At 42.6% G+C, this 18,638-nt stretch overlaps 2 protein-coding genes across 2 annotated transcripts in view; one reads left to right on the plus strand and one right to left on the minus strand.

Annotated features, from left to right (window-relative positions):
• The window catches only part of LOC117432770 (neoverrucotoxin subunit alpha-like), an 18,199-nt gene extending 1,243 nt beyond the window's left edge, over positions 1 to 16,956 (plus strand). The window contains exons 2-5 of the mRNA XM_059016292.1: positions 4,139 to 4,259; positions 4,759 to 6,504; positions 12,508 to 12,576; positions 16,192 to 16,956. Of these exons, the coding sequence (XP_058872275.1) occupies positions 4,160 to 4,259; positions 4,759 to 6,504; positions 12,508 to 12,576; positions 16,192 to 16,226 (1,950 nt within the window). The 5' untranslated portion in view covers positions 4,139 to 4,159 and the 3' untranslated portion in view covers positions 16,227 to 16,956. The remainder of the gene's footprint in view (positions 1 to 4,138; positions 4,260 to 4,758; positions 6,505 to 12,507; positions 12,577 to 16,191) is intronic.
• LOC117965704 (E3 ubiquitin/ISG15 ligase TRIM25-like) overlaps positions 1 to 18,638 on the minus strand; it is a 300,687-nt gene that overhangs the window by 181,432 nt on the left and 100,617 nt on the right. The window lies entirely within an intron of this gene.

Genomic DNA, 18,638 nt, shown 5'->3' on the forward strand with positions numbered 1-18,638 from the left:
TGATTATGGGGGGGTTGATTTCCCATGGCATCGTCACTGCTCCCTCGAGGAAGCTCTTCACTGCGGTTGCCCGTGTGTTCTGGTCTGTGTTCTATGATTATGGGGGGGTTGATTTCCCATGGCATCGTCACTGCTCCCTCAAGGAAGCTCTTCACTGCGGTTGCCCGTGTGTTCTGGTCTGTGTTCTATGATTATGGGGGGGTTGATTTCCCATGGCATCGTCACTGCTCCCTCAAGGAAGCTCTTCACTGCGGTTGCCCGTGTGTTCTGGTCTGTGTTCTATGATTATGGGGGGGTTGATTTCCCATGGCATCATCACTGCTCCCTCGAGGAAGCTCTTCACTGCGGTTGCCCATGTGTTCTGGTCTGTGTTCTATGATTATGGGGGGGGTTGATTTCCCATGGCATCATCACTGCTCCCTCGAGGAAGCTCTTCACTGCGGTTGCCTGTGTGTTCTGGTCTGTGTTCTATGATTATGGGGGGGTTGATTTCCCATGGCATCGTCACTGCTCCCTCGAGGAAGCTCTTCACTGCGGTTGCCCGTGTGTTCTGGTCTGTGTTCTATGATTAATGGGAGGGGGGGAGTTGGGGGGGTTGATTTCCCATGGCATCATCACTGCTCCCTCGAGGAAGCTCTTCACTGCGGTTGCCCGTGTGTTCTGGTCTGTGTTCTATGATTATGGGGGGGTTGATTTCCCATGGCATCGTCACTGCTCCCTCAAGGAAGCTCTTCACTGCGGTTGCCCGTGTGTTCTGGTCTGTGTTCTATGATTATGGGGGGGTTGATTTCCCATGGCATCGTCACTGCTCCCTCAAGGAAGCTCTTCACTGCGGTTGCCCGTGTGTTCTGGTCTGTGTTCTATGATTATGGGGGGGTTGATTTCCCATGGCATCGTCACTGCTCCCTCAAGGAAGCTCTTCACTGCGGTTGCCCGTGTGTTGTGGTCTGTGTTCTATGATTAATGGGAGGGGGGGAGTTGGGGGGGTTGATTTCCCATGGCATCATCACTGCTCCCTCGAGGAAGCTCTTCACTGCGGTTGCCCGTGTGTTCTGGTCTGTGTTCTATGATTATGGGGGGGTTGATTTCCCATGGCATCGTCACTGCTCCCTCAAGGAAGCTCTTCACTGCGGTTGCCCGTGTGTTGTGGTCTGTGTTCTATGATTAATGGGAGGGGGGGAGTTGGGGGGGTTGATTTCCCATGGCATCATCACTGCTCCCTCGAGGAAGCTCTTCACTGCGGTTGCCCGTGTGTTCTGGTCTGTGTTCTATGATTATGGGGGGGTTGATTTCCCATGGCATCGTCACTGCTCCCTCGAGGAAGTTCTTCACTGCGGTTGCCCGTGTGTTCTGGTCTGTGTTCTATGATTATGGGGGGTGTGACAGGATGGCTCGCAGTGGTGAGGTGTGGTGATGTCACGGACCAGGAAGTAACTGAAACCAAAACAATGGATGGGCGGGTGAAGCTGAATGCTACTGCACTCAGCTTATTTATTAACAAACAAAACAAAACAAAAGATTTAAACAAACAACAAAACACAAAACAAAAAGGTGCGATGGCCAAACAAATAGAAACAAGTATATTTTTAAATATAGCAATTATTCTTTATCTCCTCACTCTCTCTCTCCGCTCTCCCGTACTCTCCTCTCTACACTCCAACCTCGCAGAACGGACAGCTGCAGGTTCTTATACTCTGGCCGAGGGGTTAACTAGTTGTTAATTATCTTATTACCCCTCGGCCAGTGTCTGCACGCGTTTGGTAAGGATGCATGACTGTTAGCTAGTTACATAATCAGTAGCTGATCAGTCATGTATCCTCACGAGATTTTTAAATATAAATAATAAGAAATACGCGGCGCTGTTATCCGCGCCGCAAACAATAATACAAATAATAATAATAGGGGCGGGACACACCGCCACAGGGGGGGAGGTGGGGGGGGGGGGGTTGATTTCCCATGGCATCGTCACTGCTCCCTCGAGGAAGTTCTTCACTGCGGTTGCCCGTGTGTTCTGGTCTGTGTTCTATGATTAATGGGAGGGGGGGAGTTGGGGGGGTTGATTTCCCATGGCGTCATCACTGCTCCCTCGAGGAAGCTCTTCACTGCGGTTGCCCGTGTGTTCTGGTCTGTGTTCTATGATTATGGGTGGGGGGGTTGATTTCCCATGGCATCGTCACTGCTCCCTCGAGGAAGTTCTTCACTGCGTTTGCCCGTGTGTTCTGGTCTGTGTGGTCTGTGTGTAACTTTTTTTTCACTATCCGGATCTCGGAATCCAAGCGTAACGAAATGGGTCACGTCAAGAGACTGAACGGGGTCTGTCTCTTGAATGGGGTCAAAAGTTATTAAAGTACAAACAATGAGGTTTAACATTAAAGTGACTGCTTAACCCTAACTATACATGATAATCAAGGCCATAACCAGAGCTCACATTCTACCAGGTCACACTTGGGTTTCAAGCTCTACCTGCAGTATTTATATGACTGCTTGGTCTTTACTATTCAACCTCTAAATCTATGTTACACAGCAAACCGACAGAGAAAACGAAGGAGTCTTTTGCACTTTACCAGAATTTGTACATGAGCATCAGCATTAAAAACAACCGAGGACACGACCTTGGTTTCCTCATAGTTAGTTACAGCCATGATGATAACACTATGTAACACAATTTGTGTTCCTGGTAGTAAGTGTTATTTCCTAATTGCTTATGCCTCAAAAGTATAGAAAATGGCTATTATTCCCCACAAACTTTGCTTTTGTGACCAGGACAGTGATATTTTGAAATTTACCTATTTCCAATGAGAAAACGGGCGAATTTGTGTCTTTTCGTTCACATAAAGTCAGAAAAAAACAACATATGAATCCAAATTAACATGTATTTATACTAAAGTAATACAAAAATGACTACAAAAGATTTAGAAGTGAGTAGTTTTTCGAGATTTACGATTATACTGTAAATCACTTTCACGAATCAGCCCCCAAATGTAGTCTCCCATCATGTTCTTGTTATACTGTCCTTGGTAGCGGCATTCAAAGTCCAGTATATCCTGGTGGAAGCGCTCGCCTTGCTCCTCCGAGTACGCTCCCATGTTCTCCTTGAATTTATCAAGATGAGCATCAAGGATATGGACTTTGAGGGACATCCTACAGTCCATTGTGCCGTAGTTCTTCACAGAGTCTCAACCAGCTCCACATAGTTTTCGGCCTTGTGATTGCCCAGGAAGCCCCGAACCACTGCGACAAAGCTGTTCCAAGCCGCTTTCTCCTTACTAGTGAGCTTCTTGGGGAATTCATTGCACTCCAGGATCTTCTTTATCTGTGGTCCGATGAAGACACCGGCTTTGACCTTTGCCTCAGACAGCTTAGGGAAGAAGTCTTGAAGGTACTTGAAGGCTGCCGACTCCTTATCTAGAGCTCTGACAAATTGTTTCATAAGGCCCAATTTGATGTGCAGTGGTGGCATCAGCACCTTCCGTGGGTCCACCAGTGGCTCCCACTTGACGTTGTTCCTCCCCACAGAGAACTTGGTCCGCTGTGGCCAGTCCCGCTTGTGGTTGTGCGCCTTGGTGTCCCTGCTGTCCCAAAGGCAAAGATAGCAGGGAAACTTGCTAAAACCGCCTTGGAGACCCATCAGGAATGCCACCATTTTTAAGTCTCCTATGACCTTGATGCCATCTCAGAAAAATGCAGATATGTATCCACTTAGGCAGCTGGAACTAAACTGAACTGGTGGGCTTAAGGCCCCTGTATTTATACTACTATTCATATTACTGGAAAGTTCTAGAAAGTTCTCGAAGTTACTCCAAGTTTACTCAGCACTGAATCTATCTGGAATGTTCTGGAAAATAGGTAAATTTCAAAATATCACTGTCCTGGTCACAAAAGCAAAGTTTGTGGGGAATAATAGCCATTTTCTATACTTTTGAGGCATAAGCAATTAGGAAATAACACTTACTACCCAGGAACAAAAAAAAAAAAAAATTGTTACACAGTGTAATGTATCCATAATAAAATGCACATTGATTTCCATTCTGTATATTTATCATTTTCAAAGCTGCAGTCTTGTAATTTCACTTTCTCAACACTGCACTACACTTGAAGATGGAAGCTACTGATCAGATGTGTCACACTTGTTTTGTAGGGCCTCTTCTTCAGATAAAGCATGGCTAATGCAGGGGATGAGACGCTGGAGATGGCAGCTCTCGGACGACCCTTCCAGCTGGGAATGCTGTATGACTGCCTGAAGGATCGCCTCATTCCAGGTGACTGCTGACCCTTGCTTGCACTTATTCAGCCCACACGAGTGAGACAGCGCACCAGTGTGAAGCGCAGGAACAGGAGAGATTCAATAGGGAGCTCCCGCAGGGTAATCAGCCACTCTGCATCTGAACAGTTTGCATGTACAGTAAAAGTTCAAATCTGTAAAATCTTACGTTTTTCTGGAAACTGTCAACATTTACCAAGTAAGGAATGTCTGGTAGAAATAGATTGCTGGATTTACCAGTTAATCTTATGATTTCCTGAAGCTTTATTGGTAAAGTCACTTGGTTATTCTTGAGATTTACCAGTAAATGTCTGCAATAAAGAGGTATCATGTTTATTTCGAGATCTGCTAATATTCGTAACTAATTTATATAATATACACACACACACTGCTCAGTTTTGGAACATTAATGTGGTTTTGATAAAGTTATTTAAAGCCTGAAGTAAACTTTGCCTTGAGATGAATGTATTAAGTTGTGTATCTTCATTGCATGGCAGGAATTACTTTGTGGAACCTAGAAGAACTAAAAGGCAGCATAAATAAAGAAAACCAGCCGATAACCGAGTTCAGTGTGAGCACCTCGGATTCCATTGAAGAGAAGGCTTCTGCTTTGAAAGTGGACACTTCCCTGAAGGCGAGTCTCCTGGTTGGTTTGGTTAAAGTGGGTGGAGCTGCAAAGTACTTCGACGACAAACAGAAATCAACAAGACAATCCCGAATCACTCTGCGGTACTACACAACGACACGATTTGAGAATCTGACCATGAATCACCTGGCCAAAGAGAAAGTGTCTCACCCCAGCGTGTTTGAAGACAAGACAGCGACTCACGTGGTCACCGCTGTGCTGTACGGAGCTCAAGCGTATTTCGTATTCGACCAGCAGGTATCTTCAGAGGAGAAGAAACAGGAAATCCACAGAAAAATGGAGCTTGCAATAAGTAAAATACCTACAATTAAAATCATAGGTCAAGGCTCTACTGACTTGAAGGAAACAGAAAAAGATGAAGTTGAAAAATTGGAATGTACATTTCATGGAGATTTTCATCTCAAATCTAACCCATCAACTTACCAAGATGCTGTGAAAGCCTACTCAACTCTTCCAGAATTGCTCGGGGACAAAGGAGAGAACACAGTGCCTGTGAAGGTCTGGCTGTACCCGTTAATCAAGCTGGACTCCAGGGCTGCCAGGCTGGAAAGGAACATAAGTGACTACTTGGTAACATCTGCGCAAACTGTCTTAGAGCAATTTAATACAATTGAAATGCAAAGCAACGACATGATAAAAGACATTGTTACCCAAACGTTTCCTGAAGTCAATGAGAAGATTAAAAAACTGAAACAAAGTGGCAATCAGTACAAGCTGAATTTCATGAGCAAACTCTCCACTGTGCTGCCTTCCATCCGCGGAGGTGTGCAAAAGGAAGAGTCACTCAGAAAGATTTTAAACAATCACGAAGAGTCCCCTTTTAACTTTAAAGAACAACATGCTTGGCTGAACATCAAAAAAAGAGAAATCAATACCGTGGGGGGTTGCCTTACTAATTTAACAGACATAAAATCTGTATCTTCTATGAATGAGCTAGACCAGGAAGAATTAAACAATGAGACTGAAAATATTGTTTGCTTTACCTTCACCTCACTGCACGAGCCAGAACCATATCTGGAAGATCTAAATAACTACCTTGAAACCCAAGCGAGTAAGAACACTCAAAGTTCAAATCCTAGTAAATATGTCCATCAAGAGAGCAAGCAATGGGTGAGTAACGAGACTAAACTGAAGATAAAAATGTATTTGAAGGTATTCCAGGAGTTAGTGAACATCAACAGGGAGAATAAGAAAACAAAATTCTTCATAGCTTCTAAGGAAGACCAGGAGTTTCCTGGAGCCTGCATTCTCCTGCATGAAAATGGAGCATCGAAATACATACATTTCAAGATCCCAGCAAAACCTGACGTCCCTGAGGTCTGTGATGTCACCCATGACAGTGCGACTCTGAAGGTGGTGCCTCCCAGTAGTGATGCTGATCAGAAACTAAAATACCATCTGGAGTATAAGTGCATTAATCAGAAGGAATGGGCAATTCAGTCCAGCACTTATAAAACAGAGACCCTCACTGTATCAGGATTGAAACCGAACACAGAGTATGAATTTAGATACACAGTGGAAGGGAAGTTGGGGTATTCTGTGAGCAGTGACACAACCAGCAAAGTCAAGACAACAAGACCACCTGCACAAGCCACAGGTCAGTGGTTAGTTATTTTTTTTTTAAATTTCACAAATATCTTCTATCATCACTCTTCTCTGTAGCAATTTGTCATGACAAGTTAGTCTTATACCTTTTTTAAGGCTGTGTCTGAAAGTTCGAATGTTCGTTCCCTAGCCAAGGATTCAAAGATTGTTTTAACTAAAGCATAGTGCCGATAGCGCTGTACAAAATAGTCGGTTCAGCGCTATGCTTCAGAGCGAGAGGTCCTGGGTTCGCGCCCGCCCTCTGCCTGTGTGTGGATTGCCTCGCCCTGTGAGAAACTCCTGCCTGTGGAAACCACGGTTCGTTACACTTGGACTTGAGGTTGGCAGAGGAGAGTGTAGCGTGCACAGGGGGTGGCAGCAGCCTTCTGGCAAGGGAGAGTGTAGCGTGCACGGGGGAAGGCAGCAGCGAGGCTGGCAGGGGAGAGTGTAGCGTGCACGGGGAAGGCAGCAGCGGGGCTGGCAGGGGAGAGCGTAGCGTGCACGGGGGAAGGCAGCAGCGGGGCTGGCAGGGGAGAGTGTAGCGTGCACGGGGGAAGGCAGCAGCGGGGCTGGCATGGGAGAGTGTAGCGTGCACAGGGGAAGGCAGCAGCGAGGCTGGCAGGGGAGAGTGTAGCGTGCACGGCGGAAGGCAGCAGCGGGGCTGGCAGGGGAGAGTGTACCGTGCACGGGGGAAGGCAGCAGCGGGGCTGGCAGGTGACATAATCACACACGAAGACATAAGCCTGATATACCGCTGTACGAAAGAGCCGGCTCCTTTGCAAGAAGTGTCTATCGGGCTTATGTCTTTTCAGATTGCGTCACCTACCAGCCCTGACCCCTACCCCTGTGCACGCTACAAAACATTATTTGACAATTTACAAAATTCCAAAAATCACTTACTGTGCTTTCTCAGTCAATTCTTATGCCAAAGTAATCAGACATGCGTGTTAACCCGAGACAGAAACAACAAGAAAGCGATCACAAACACAATCTGGCTTTGCAGGGCGGCAACACATCCTGTTTCACCTTTTTAACAGTACAGTAATGATATGAATCTCTTGCTTGCTTGTATTTAACATGGTTACACTGAGTAGTTACATGACAGCTTGTAAAAAGTGAAACTGAATTCACAAACGCACCACTTTCTTTTTATCTGCAGTGGAATCCATTCTGTCCTGCGAGAGCTGAGTTTACTGTTTTAGACAAATAATCAAATATGCATTGATCAGTTTCCATCAGTGCCATTCAGTTGGTAGCAGCCTTTGTAAATTACGCATGACAGAGGTCCATCGGTTAATAGAGGGCATCGTATCTTACAGGATCAGATATGACAGGCTCTGTATTAACAGAGGGCATCGTATCTTACAGGATCAGATATGGCAGGCTCTGTATTAATAGAGGGGATCGTATCTTACAGGATCAGATATGACAGTCTCTGTATTAATAGAGGGGATCATGTCTTACAGGATCAGATATAACAGGCTCTGTATTAATAGAGGGCATTGTATCTTACTAGATCAGATATGGCAGACTCTGTATTAATAGAGGGGATCGTATCTTACAGGATCAGATATGACAGGCTCTGTATTAATAGAGGGGATCATGTCTTACAGGATCAGATATGACAGGCTCAGCTTTATTAATAGAAGGCATTGTATATTTTATTATTATTATTATTATTATTATTATTATTATTATTATTATTATTATTAATTTCGTAGCAGACGGTATCCAGGGTGACTTACAATTGTTACAAGATATCACATTATTTTTACATACAATTACATTAATTTTTACACATTATTTTTACATGTATATATTTTTTACAGGTATATAATCAACATGCAGTGATTATGAGTATAATCACTGCATGTTGATTTTTGGCGAGCTTTCATTCTGATCAGATTTCACTTTGGCATGAGTCACAAATCTCTGCCCATTTCAATGTGTCAATGCTCATTGGTTGATCGAGAAGATTTTAGCAGTGTGGCTGGGCGGTGACATCTGGTCAGAAGCAGGAACGTAAATACAACTGACACCAGTACTGCAGTTAAAGGCGCTTGTGCCGTTTTACTTAAAGAATACAAAAACTAAATAAAAGGTTTAAACAAAAAGAAACTTGCTCACAGAGCTAAAATAAACAAAACCAAATCACGAACACAAAAATACAAAGGGAATAGGTCAGGCTGGGCTATCGCCTTCACTGTTCCTATACGTTTGAATTTTTTAAGTTTCATTTCTCTTATTTCTCTCGCTCTCACTCCTAACACCCACCACTCGAGTGCAGAGAGCTGCAGGGTTTTATGCAGGTGACCATCTCCTGATTAGCAACAAATTAATCACTTAATTCAGGAGATGGCTACCTTCTGCATGAGGTTTTTAATTTATTCCTGGCAGAGGACGAGCACCCATCTCGCCTCTGCCAGAACACGTTTAAAAATAAACAAAACAATAACAAACACGGCGCATGGCTCTTGCCATCATATTTACACATAATGATAATACTACAACAACAACAAATAAATCATACACCAAAACACACGGCTTTCACCGTCATTTACAAACATAAATAAATTATAAACAAGCAATAACACAACAATAACTAAATCATAATAGGGCAGCAGTGTGGAGTAGTGGTTAGGGCTCTGGACTCTTGACCGGAGGGTTGCGGGTTCAATCCCTGATGGGGGACACTGCTGCTGTACCCTTAAGCAAGGTACTTTACCTAGATTGCTCCAGTAAAAACCCAACTGTATAAATGGGGAATTGTATGTAAAAAAAAAATAATGTAATTGTATGTAAAAATAATGTGATATCTTGTAACAATTGTAAGTCGCCCTGGATAAGGGCGTCTGCTAAGAAATAAATAATAATAATAATAAATAAAAATAATGTACAAATACAAAATAACACAGGGCCGGAGGGGGGAAAACCTGTTCTAAAAATAAACAAACAGAACACTGTACAGCGCTCCTCGCCCTGTTACACAGTGTGACATGAAAACCGCTTGTAACAGAGGTGTACTGTTATAGTGTGTGTATCCGCGGAGAGATTGTGAGACACAGAGGGTTTGGATTTGAAACGCTGCTTAGGCATCCAGGCTTTATTAATATGAATTAATATTTTATTAAAGGCAGGCATTTGCCACCACTAGGGTACCAGCAATGATATTGTGCAGAAGGATATATACAATCACACAAATTACACAAATACAAAACACAGCTCAGATATAAACGGTAGCCACAGGGAGGTCTCGCACCAGGAACCATAAAGTCCACGATCCCAGTTAAACACGCAGGGATCGTGCTGAAGCTCACCCTGGTTCCACAAGCAGTCGTGAGGGTTCTCCTCCTTCACCTCTAGGCTATGCAGACAAAGCACCAAACACACAAACAGCACAGAACAAAGAAACTGACTTTTCAGCCTCTTTTTAAAGACAGGTGACCAGTGTTAAATGATTATCATACAACTAACACGTGGCCACCTGCTGCACATTCAGTTTCATTTGGGCCAGCGGGGCGGTCTAACCTCCCAGCCCTACCATCCAGCACACACCTTGTTTTTACAAAGGTTACACATTTCTACTTACAATCATTAAACACAATATTTACAGGGGCAGTCTCCACCCTGCCACACAGCGGTATGGAGTAATTAAGCAACAATACATGATAGGGTGTGTGTTATCATGAGATATCACCACACCTTGGGAGGCATGAGACCAAGTCGAGTCCATCAACCGCCCAAGAAGGTGATACCTCATGATAACACACAGACCCTGGAGGGTATTATTGCTATTAAATGGGTCTGTGAGGGTGTTGTTGGTACATAATGAAGACTTTTTTCATAATGTTTTATTTGTGTAAACTTCCACTGAGTGAGAAAGTAGTTCCACTGTAAATAAAATTGTTAGCTTAACAATAAAACATTTAAGTTTAAACCTTTTTGTGTAACATTTTCATTTGTGGTTGCTCGTTTGACAGGAAGAAGATGAAGTGAACTTTCTTTATGTTCTGTTGCAGTGAGGTTTTCAATGTTTTCAGCTGTGGAACTTCTGTAGTAATCTCAGGGCATCCTCCTGCTCACTGGTAAATCCATCTCAGTTACATACAGTATGTGAGCAGGAGGATGATGGGAAATGTAGTTCTGAGAGGTCCATGCGGTGGTTTCCAGATGACACGTAACAAATGATCTTCATTATAGGGTGATTAAAGAAACAGGCTTGTAACCAGGAGGTCCCCGGATCAAGTCCCAGCTCAGCCTTTGACTCACTGTGTAACTCTGAGCAAGTCACTTAACCTCCTTGTGCTCCATCTTTCGGGTGAGACGTAATTGTAAGTGACTCTGCAACTGATGCATAGTTCACACACTTTATTCTCTGTAAGTCGCCTTGGATAAAGGTGTCTGCTAAATAAACAAATAATAATAATAATAATAATAATAATAATAATAATAATAATAATGTTGCAAGTGACACCCTACAGCTGATGCATAGTTCACACATCCTAGTCTCATACAGTAGCTTGTAAAGCGCTTTATGATGGTGGTCCACTATGAAAGGCGCTATATAAAAATAAAGACTCTTATTATTATATTAAGTACACATCTGTATTCTGTCATCCTCTAATTCAAGTTTGATCACGGGTATCGCACAAGAAACATGAACCCTTTGTGGCTGTCATGTAACAAAGCTGCCTCCGTCACAGAGTGAAAGACTCAAATCTGAGAGACCATCTGAGGTATTGACTTCATATCTTTATTTACATAACACTGCCTGCTCAATGTTTCACTGCCCTTGTCAGTCTAGCTCAGGGGTGGCCAACTCTGGTCCTGGAGAGCCACAGTCCAGCAGGTTTTATAGGTAACCTTTAAATCAGCCATTTCTGAAGAATGCAAGTTTTTGATCAATTTAGCAGCATCAAGTGTGTAAAAAAAAAATCAGGAGTGGTCAGCTCTGGTCCATGAGAGCTGCAGGGTGTTCAAGTTTTCATTCAGATTATCTCTAAATTACTTAATAGAACAAATGACGTGCTTAACTAGTCAAGATAAATTGATTATTGAAGGGTTACCTATAAAATCAGGTACAAGGAATGGCCACCTGCGGTATAGCTGAAACAGTTTAAGGTCAAGGCGTGAATTCACTGCAGACGGAATTATAGTCCAAATCTCAACAGTTTAAAAGATAAATCCATCTCAATATTCTTTCACATTTGTTTCACGCAATACATATCCATACATTGCTCTATATCACCACATAATCATAAATATTTTCAAATCTTTTTATTCAGTAAAAATGGCTCTCTCATCTTACTTGTTTTTGGTGTTCACGAACCCGGGTGAATAATTATGTTCCCGCCCCCTATAACATTTTTGATTGACATTTAGTGATGTCATTTCCTTCCAGCCTGAAATCAGACAGAATTGGGAGCCAACTCGCATAATTTAAAAACATGGAAATGGAGGTGGGTTGGGGGCAACTCGAGCACATTCCCGAGTTCCGTGGTTCATGGGAACGTGGTATTTGTAACTCAACACCATGATTGAGAAGTGGAGTCCTACAGGGTTTTCTGCCCCAACCCCCCCCCCGCCCCCCGCAGCAGCTCATGCCTGCGCCCGACAGCCAGCACAGATCTCCCCTGTCACAGCAAGTCATAATAGTCACTTGTGCAGTAGGGAGGCTTGCCCATGACAATGGCTTACAAAAAAACTTAACCCCACCTCAGTTATGCAGCCCCGCCCTCTATACAGGACTCACGGGAGCACAGAGGGCACATGAGGCCCCTCTGCAATACTGACCCTGCACTGAGCTGGTATAATCACCCTTAACAAACTATTACACATCAACAGGGAAGTCGTTTTCTTTTCTTTCTTTGAAAAATGTTGGAATTCTCTGCTTGTTTTCCTTCATACATATTTGAGGCACTGAAGCACTGTTCATGCAGCGCTGTGAAAATGTACAGCTTTTCAGAGAGATACCAGCTTTCAGCATTCAGTGCAGTTCTAGTTTTTTCTCTTACAGTTTTCGACGATGATGGCGATGATGATGATGACGATGATGATGACGATGACTATGATGACGACAACATCTGTAAGTACACTGTTTTTTTTCTTCACACTTTCTCTTTTGTTTATGCCAAGGATGCACATTGGTTAAAATGTGACCTCATGTGGCTGCCATATATGGTCCATGTGACTTTGTGGTTTCCAGATGACACGTTATAAATGATTTTCATATTCAGTACACAGCTGTATTCTGTGATCCTCTAGTTCAAGTTTGATCACGGGTATCGCACAAGAAACATGAACCCTTTGTGTCTGTCATGTAACAAAGCTGCCTCCGTCACAGGGTCAAAAGACTCTGCCTAGAATTTCTAACCGCAACATTGAAGCTATCACTATCTCTGATCATGCCCCTTTTAGCTTTAGACTAGCATTTAATACTACCTCATGTTCTCCCTCTCAGTGGCGTTTAAATATCTCACTACTTAAGGACAAGCAATTTGATTATTTTTTTCATAAAGAATGGGCCTCCTTTTTAGAACTGAATGACTCCCCAGAAATTTCACCAACCTTGCTCTGTGAGACTGTTAAGGTAGTTTTAAGAGGAAGTATTATTCCCATAAGAAAAAAGAGCAGTTCAAAAATAAGACAGACAATCTTCTATTCTCTCAGTCACCTACAGAAGAGAATCATACAAAACTTGTAAAAGTTAAATATGAACTCAATATAATTTCTGAACAAACTAAATTAATAATGTTAAGATTGAAGCAGAAGAATCTTGAATTTGGTGATAAAACAAGACAGTTATTATCAAAACAGCTTAAAAAAGAAATAAAGAAAAATCGCTTATTCCAGTTATAAAGATCAAACAGGGGATACGGTTCATGATCAAAAGGACATAATCGAAATGTTTAAAATATTCTACAGTAATTTATATACTCCAGACCATGAAAATAATCAAGAATATATTTACACATTTTTAAGATATATTGATTTTCCTAAACTATCCAAACAGCAAGCCGATGTTTTGGATAACCCGCTATAACCTGAAGATTATGGTAAAGCACTTTTCAGCATGCCAAACAATGAAGCCCCAGGAACTGATGGATACCCAGCTGAGTTTTTTTAAACATTTCTGGTCTCTTATATCCCCTTTGTTTTTCAGAATGGTAACAGTCATAGCCTCCAACTCTAGTATTCCACAATCTATGAATACAGCACTGTGGCAATGTGCCCTGCCCCTGTGTGCATTTCTGTGTTGTATGTTGCGTGTGGTGTGTTAATGTTGGTGTGTAGATATGGCTGCACGGGATATAAATGGGTGTGTGCAGCACAAGTTATTTAAAATGTATAATTGTATTTAGGCACGAGGATGGCACATCACTTCACGTGCATTTAAAGTATATAATATGTGAGCACGAGGTTGCACATAATTAATTCACGTGCTGGGATTCAAGTGAATAATTAATTGGTAATTGAATCCCGGCACAACAGTATATATAGATGCACGTTTTACTCACTCGGGGTTGTGTGTTCGGTGAGTGGAGAACGGGTGTGGAGAAGGAGGTAAAATAAACAATAACAAAAATAATAATAATAACTGTTTGACTCACCGTGTTTGTGTGTCTGTCCGTCCACTGTTTTGTTTAGTGTTAATCCGTTTTGTTTGTCTCTTTATTTTGGCCTCAAGTGCCGTGTCCTGTCTTCTGTTTGTTTAAACCTTTTATTTATAATAAACCGTGCAACAGCACTTTCATCATTTCACCTCATCTGTCCTGTCTCTGTGTATTCATTTCCTGGTTCTGACGTCACCACTCAGCCAGCCGTGTGACAAGCACTCGTATCTCTTTTGCTAAAACCAAATAAAGATCCCTCTTTGTGTTCAAGTTACTGTCCGTTATCGCTCTTAAACACAGATTTAAAAATGATTAGTAAAGCACTGGCAAATAGACTGGAATCAGTGATCTCATCTTTAATTCAACCACATAGAGCAACAAGCCTAAAGCAAGTTTAACATACTACAGGGTATTACTAACATATTTATTACAAACACATTACAGTACTGTCGAATATAATCTATATAAACTAGACATGAGTTTATGAAAAACATATATTTTTATTCAGTGCCATGTGCAGCATCACGCATTGCATCTTGTTAATGCTGTACCATCTAACGTTAGGTTACTTACCGTAACCCTGGTTCCCTGAAAGACGACCACCACTGACATTACGTATAGGCTATGCCTGCCCATTGGGAAGGTATCGCTGAGCTCTCTATATCAGAGCTGCCGATAGGCCCCTTCCTGGGATGACGCACTCAGTCCCGCCCACTGAGGGATTAAAACTGTCATCCTGAGGAAGCCATTTCTCTTTTTCTGTTGAAACCGTGAGGGCAACTGATGCGACCTCACGGTTGGTGGTCGTCTTCTCTTTCAGGGAACCAGGGTTACAGAAGTAGCCTAATGTTCCCTTTCAATTCGAAGATGACCACCAATGACATTACGTATGGGATAATGTATACCAGAGCCATCGCGAGGGAGAAGGAACGGCAGCAAATGAGGGACGCATCACAACCGCATAACCCAAGAGTTAGTGATGTGAGCTTACATCCTCAAGAACCCTCGTGCCTAATGAAGGCAAGGCAGGATCTACCACATTAAGGCCACCTGCTGTCCGTTGAAAGGAACTGCACCTGTATAACGTGTCTCTCCAAGGTTCTGTAGCACTGATACCTCTGCACCTGTATAATGTGTCTCTCCAAGGTGCTGTAGCGCTGATACCTCTGCACCTGTATAACGTGTCTCTCCAAGGTGCTGTAGCGCTGATACCTCTGCACCTGTATAACGTGTCTCTTCAAGGTGCTGTAGCTCTGATACCTCTGCACCTGTATAACTTGTCTCTCCAAGGTGCTGTAGCGCTGATACCTCTGCACCTGTATAACGTGTCTCTCCAAGGTGCTGTAGCACTGATACCTCCGCACCTGTATAACATGTCTCTCCAAGGTGCTGTAGCACTGATACCTCCGCACCTGTATAACGTGTCTCTCCAAGGTGCTGTAGCGCTGATACCTCTGCACCTGTATAACGTGTCTCTCCCAGGTGCTGTAGCGCTGATACCTCTGCACCTGTATAACGTGTCTCTCCAGGTGCTGTAGCACTGATACCTCTGCACCTGTATAACGTGTCTCTCCAGGTGCTGTAGCACTGATACCTCTGCACCTGTATAACGTGTCTCTACAAGGTGCTGTAGCACTGATACCTCTGCACCTGTATAACGTGTCTCTACAAGGTGCTGTGTAAAGCTGCTCTTTATTAGTAATAGTTGTTTTCTTTATTGTTTGCACACTTATTTATTTTAACACGTTTTCTTTTGAGCATTTGTATGTTTTAATTAATTATGTTATGTAGAGGACACGTTTATTCACGTATTCTTTTGATTATTCACTTGTAGTATTTTGTGTAGTTTCACTTTTGTCACCGCTAATCATTCCCCGATTATTAACCAGCTGCTTGCTAAGGATCTACATCTGTTGATTATCTGGGATGTCTTTAACAGCCAGACTCGTGAATACAGCAGCAGCGATACACAGATACAGCTGCTGCTGGTCTCCTGATTTTAAGGCTGGTGTTGTTCTGGGGCTTGTTTTAATGTGAGAGCGATACACAAATACTGATGCTGCTGCTGTTGTTCTCTTGATTTTAAGGCTGGTGTTGTTCTCGGGCTTGTTTTAATGTGTGAGCGATACACAAATACTGATGCTGCTGCTGTTGGTCTCCTGATTTTTTGGAAACGGACAAAACTACCAGGACTTCTAGACTGCGTCGACGTTCCAGTCCTCCATATCTCCTTCTCATGGAAACCGCTTGCATCTGAGATTGGACTTTGCTTTAAACATTGTCGCTGTACTAAATCGTCCACATGGTAGAGAGATCGCATCCGTTTTAGATACGGACATAAGTGATTTGTAATCCTTTTTTTATCAGTGTATTCTTGTATAATCAATTCCTGTATTTTAGTGGTGGTCTGTTTGTTTTATTGTATTTTGTTTTCATATACAAAGCTTCAGACTTTATTGTGTGTGCTTCGTGAAAGTGCTTTGTATATTTTATCTTTGGTGTTTTTGATTTGTTTTATTGTATTTTATTTTAATATGAAAAGCTCCCGATTTTAGACTACATCATTTTATTGTTTTAATATTATGTTAGTTGCTTTGTGTATTTTTTGAATTGCCCAAAATAAACATTTTAAAACTTATTCTGTTTGCTTGTTCTTCCTGTCTTGTGTTGTCACGCACCCCTTCCAGTACTAAATAAAAGAACCTGTGCAGGTTGATAATTGCCCCCGTACTTCCTGAGTGGGTTTCCACTCTGGGGTAGTCAGGCTACATTAGTACTTTTGCATTTAACACTTGTAGCACTGATACCTCTGCACCTGTATAACGTGTCTCTCCAAGGTGCTGTAGCACTGATACCTCTGCACCTGTATAACGTGTCTCTCCAAGGTGCTGTAGCGCTGATACCTCTGCACCTGTATAACGTGCCTCTCCCAGGTGCTGTAGCACTGATACCTCTGCACCTGTATAACGTGCCTCTCCAAGGTGCTGTAGCTCTGATACCTCTGCACCTGTATAACGTGTCTCTCCAAGGTGCTGTAGCGCTGATACCTCTGCACCTGTATAACGTGTCTCTCCAAGGTGCTGTAGCACTGATACCTCCGCACCTGTATAACGTGTCTCTCCAAGGTGCTGTAGCACTGACACCTCTGCACCTGTATAACTTGTCTCTTCAAGGTGCTGTAACACTGATACCTCTGCACCTGTATAACGTGCCTCTCCAATGTGCTGTAGCACCGATACCTCTGCACCTGTATAACGTGCCTCTCCAATGTGCTGTAGCACCGATACCTCTGCACCTGTATAACGTGCCTCTCCAATGTGCTGTAGCGCTGATACCTCTGCACCTGTATAACGTTTCTCTCCAAGGTGCTGTAGCACCGATACCTCTGCACCTGTATAACGTGTCTCTCCAAGGTGCTGTAGCGCTGATACCTCTGCACCTGTATAACATGTCTCTCCAAGGTGCTGTAGCACTGATACCTCTGCACCTGTATAACGTGTCTCTCCAAGGTGCTGTAGCGCTGATACCTCTGCACCTGTATAACGTGTCTCTCCAAGGTGCTGTAGCACCGATACCTCTGCACCTGTATAACGTGTCTCTCCAAGGTGCTGTATCACTGATACCTCTGCACCTGTATAACGTGTCTCTTCAAGGTGCTGTAACATATCTTGATAATATAACTGGGATAGTAACTTTTCGGGCTTCTGATTTTCGGTGTTTCCTCCGACTTTTCTGCTCTCCTTTAAGAATTCAATTGATACATGTTAAGCCGTTTGTGTATCTCAATTACAACTGAGGAACGTGTTCATAGTAACATTGGTTTAATTTACGGGGATTTATCTATGAAACAATTAAATGAGCTTTTAAATCGTAAGTCTTTTCCATTTTAAATACAGTCCCGCAGAACGATTGTAATAAAGTGTGTCCAGCATAAAATACTGTATTTTTCATTATGGTTTTAATTAAGATGAGTCGCTTATTGATATGTTGCGATCTCGTTCTGCTTGTTAAAGAAAAATGAAGGCTTGGCCAATTTAAAAGCTTATTTACACAGAAAAATAACATTATATTAAATCAATGTTACTATGAACGCGTTTCTCAGTGTGATTGAGATACACGAATGTCTTCACATGTATCAATTGAATTGTTAAAGGAGAGCGGAGAAGAACTCGGGGTAAAGCATCGACAATCACAAGCCCTGCTTCTGTTACACAGCAGAGTCTGCAGAATTGGGGTTCATATGCAGCCGACTGATTCACCCAGTCAGGAAACAGACAAATATGAAACTGTATCCTGATTCTTCTCAAATAAATTAAACAGTAAATACATCTGTTTCTGAAGCCAAATCCATGTTAACTAACTTACTAACATGTTATGATGGTAACTGCTAATACGGAGCCTGTGTAATAAATAATCCATTCCTTACTCAAGCTTGTGTTTTATTGTCTTATTATCAATACTGTACAATCCATTTTCAACAAATTGAGAAATACAAATCTGATGTTTTATAATGTTAAACTGGTGACCCTGAAGT

This window comes from Acipenser ruthenus, chromosome 52, assembly GCF_902713425.1.
Source record: "Acipenser ruthenus chromosome 52, fAciRut3.2 maternal haplotype, whole genome shotgun sequence".
NCBI classification, from domain to species: domain Eukaryota; kingdom Metazoa; phylum Chordata; class Actinopteri; order Acipenseriformes; family Acipenseridae; genus Acipenser; species Acipenser ruthenus.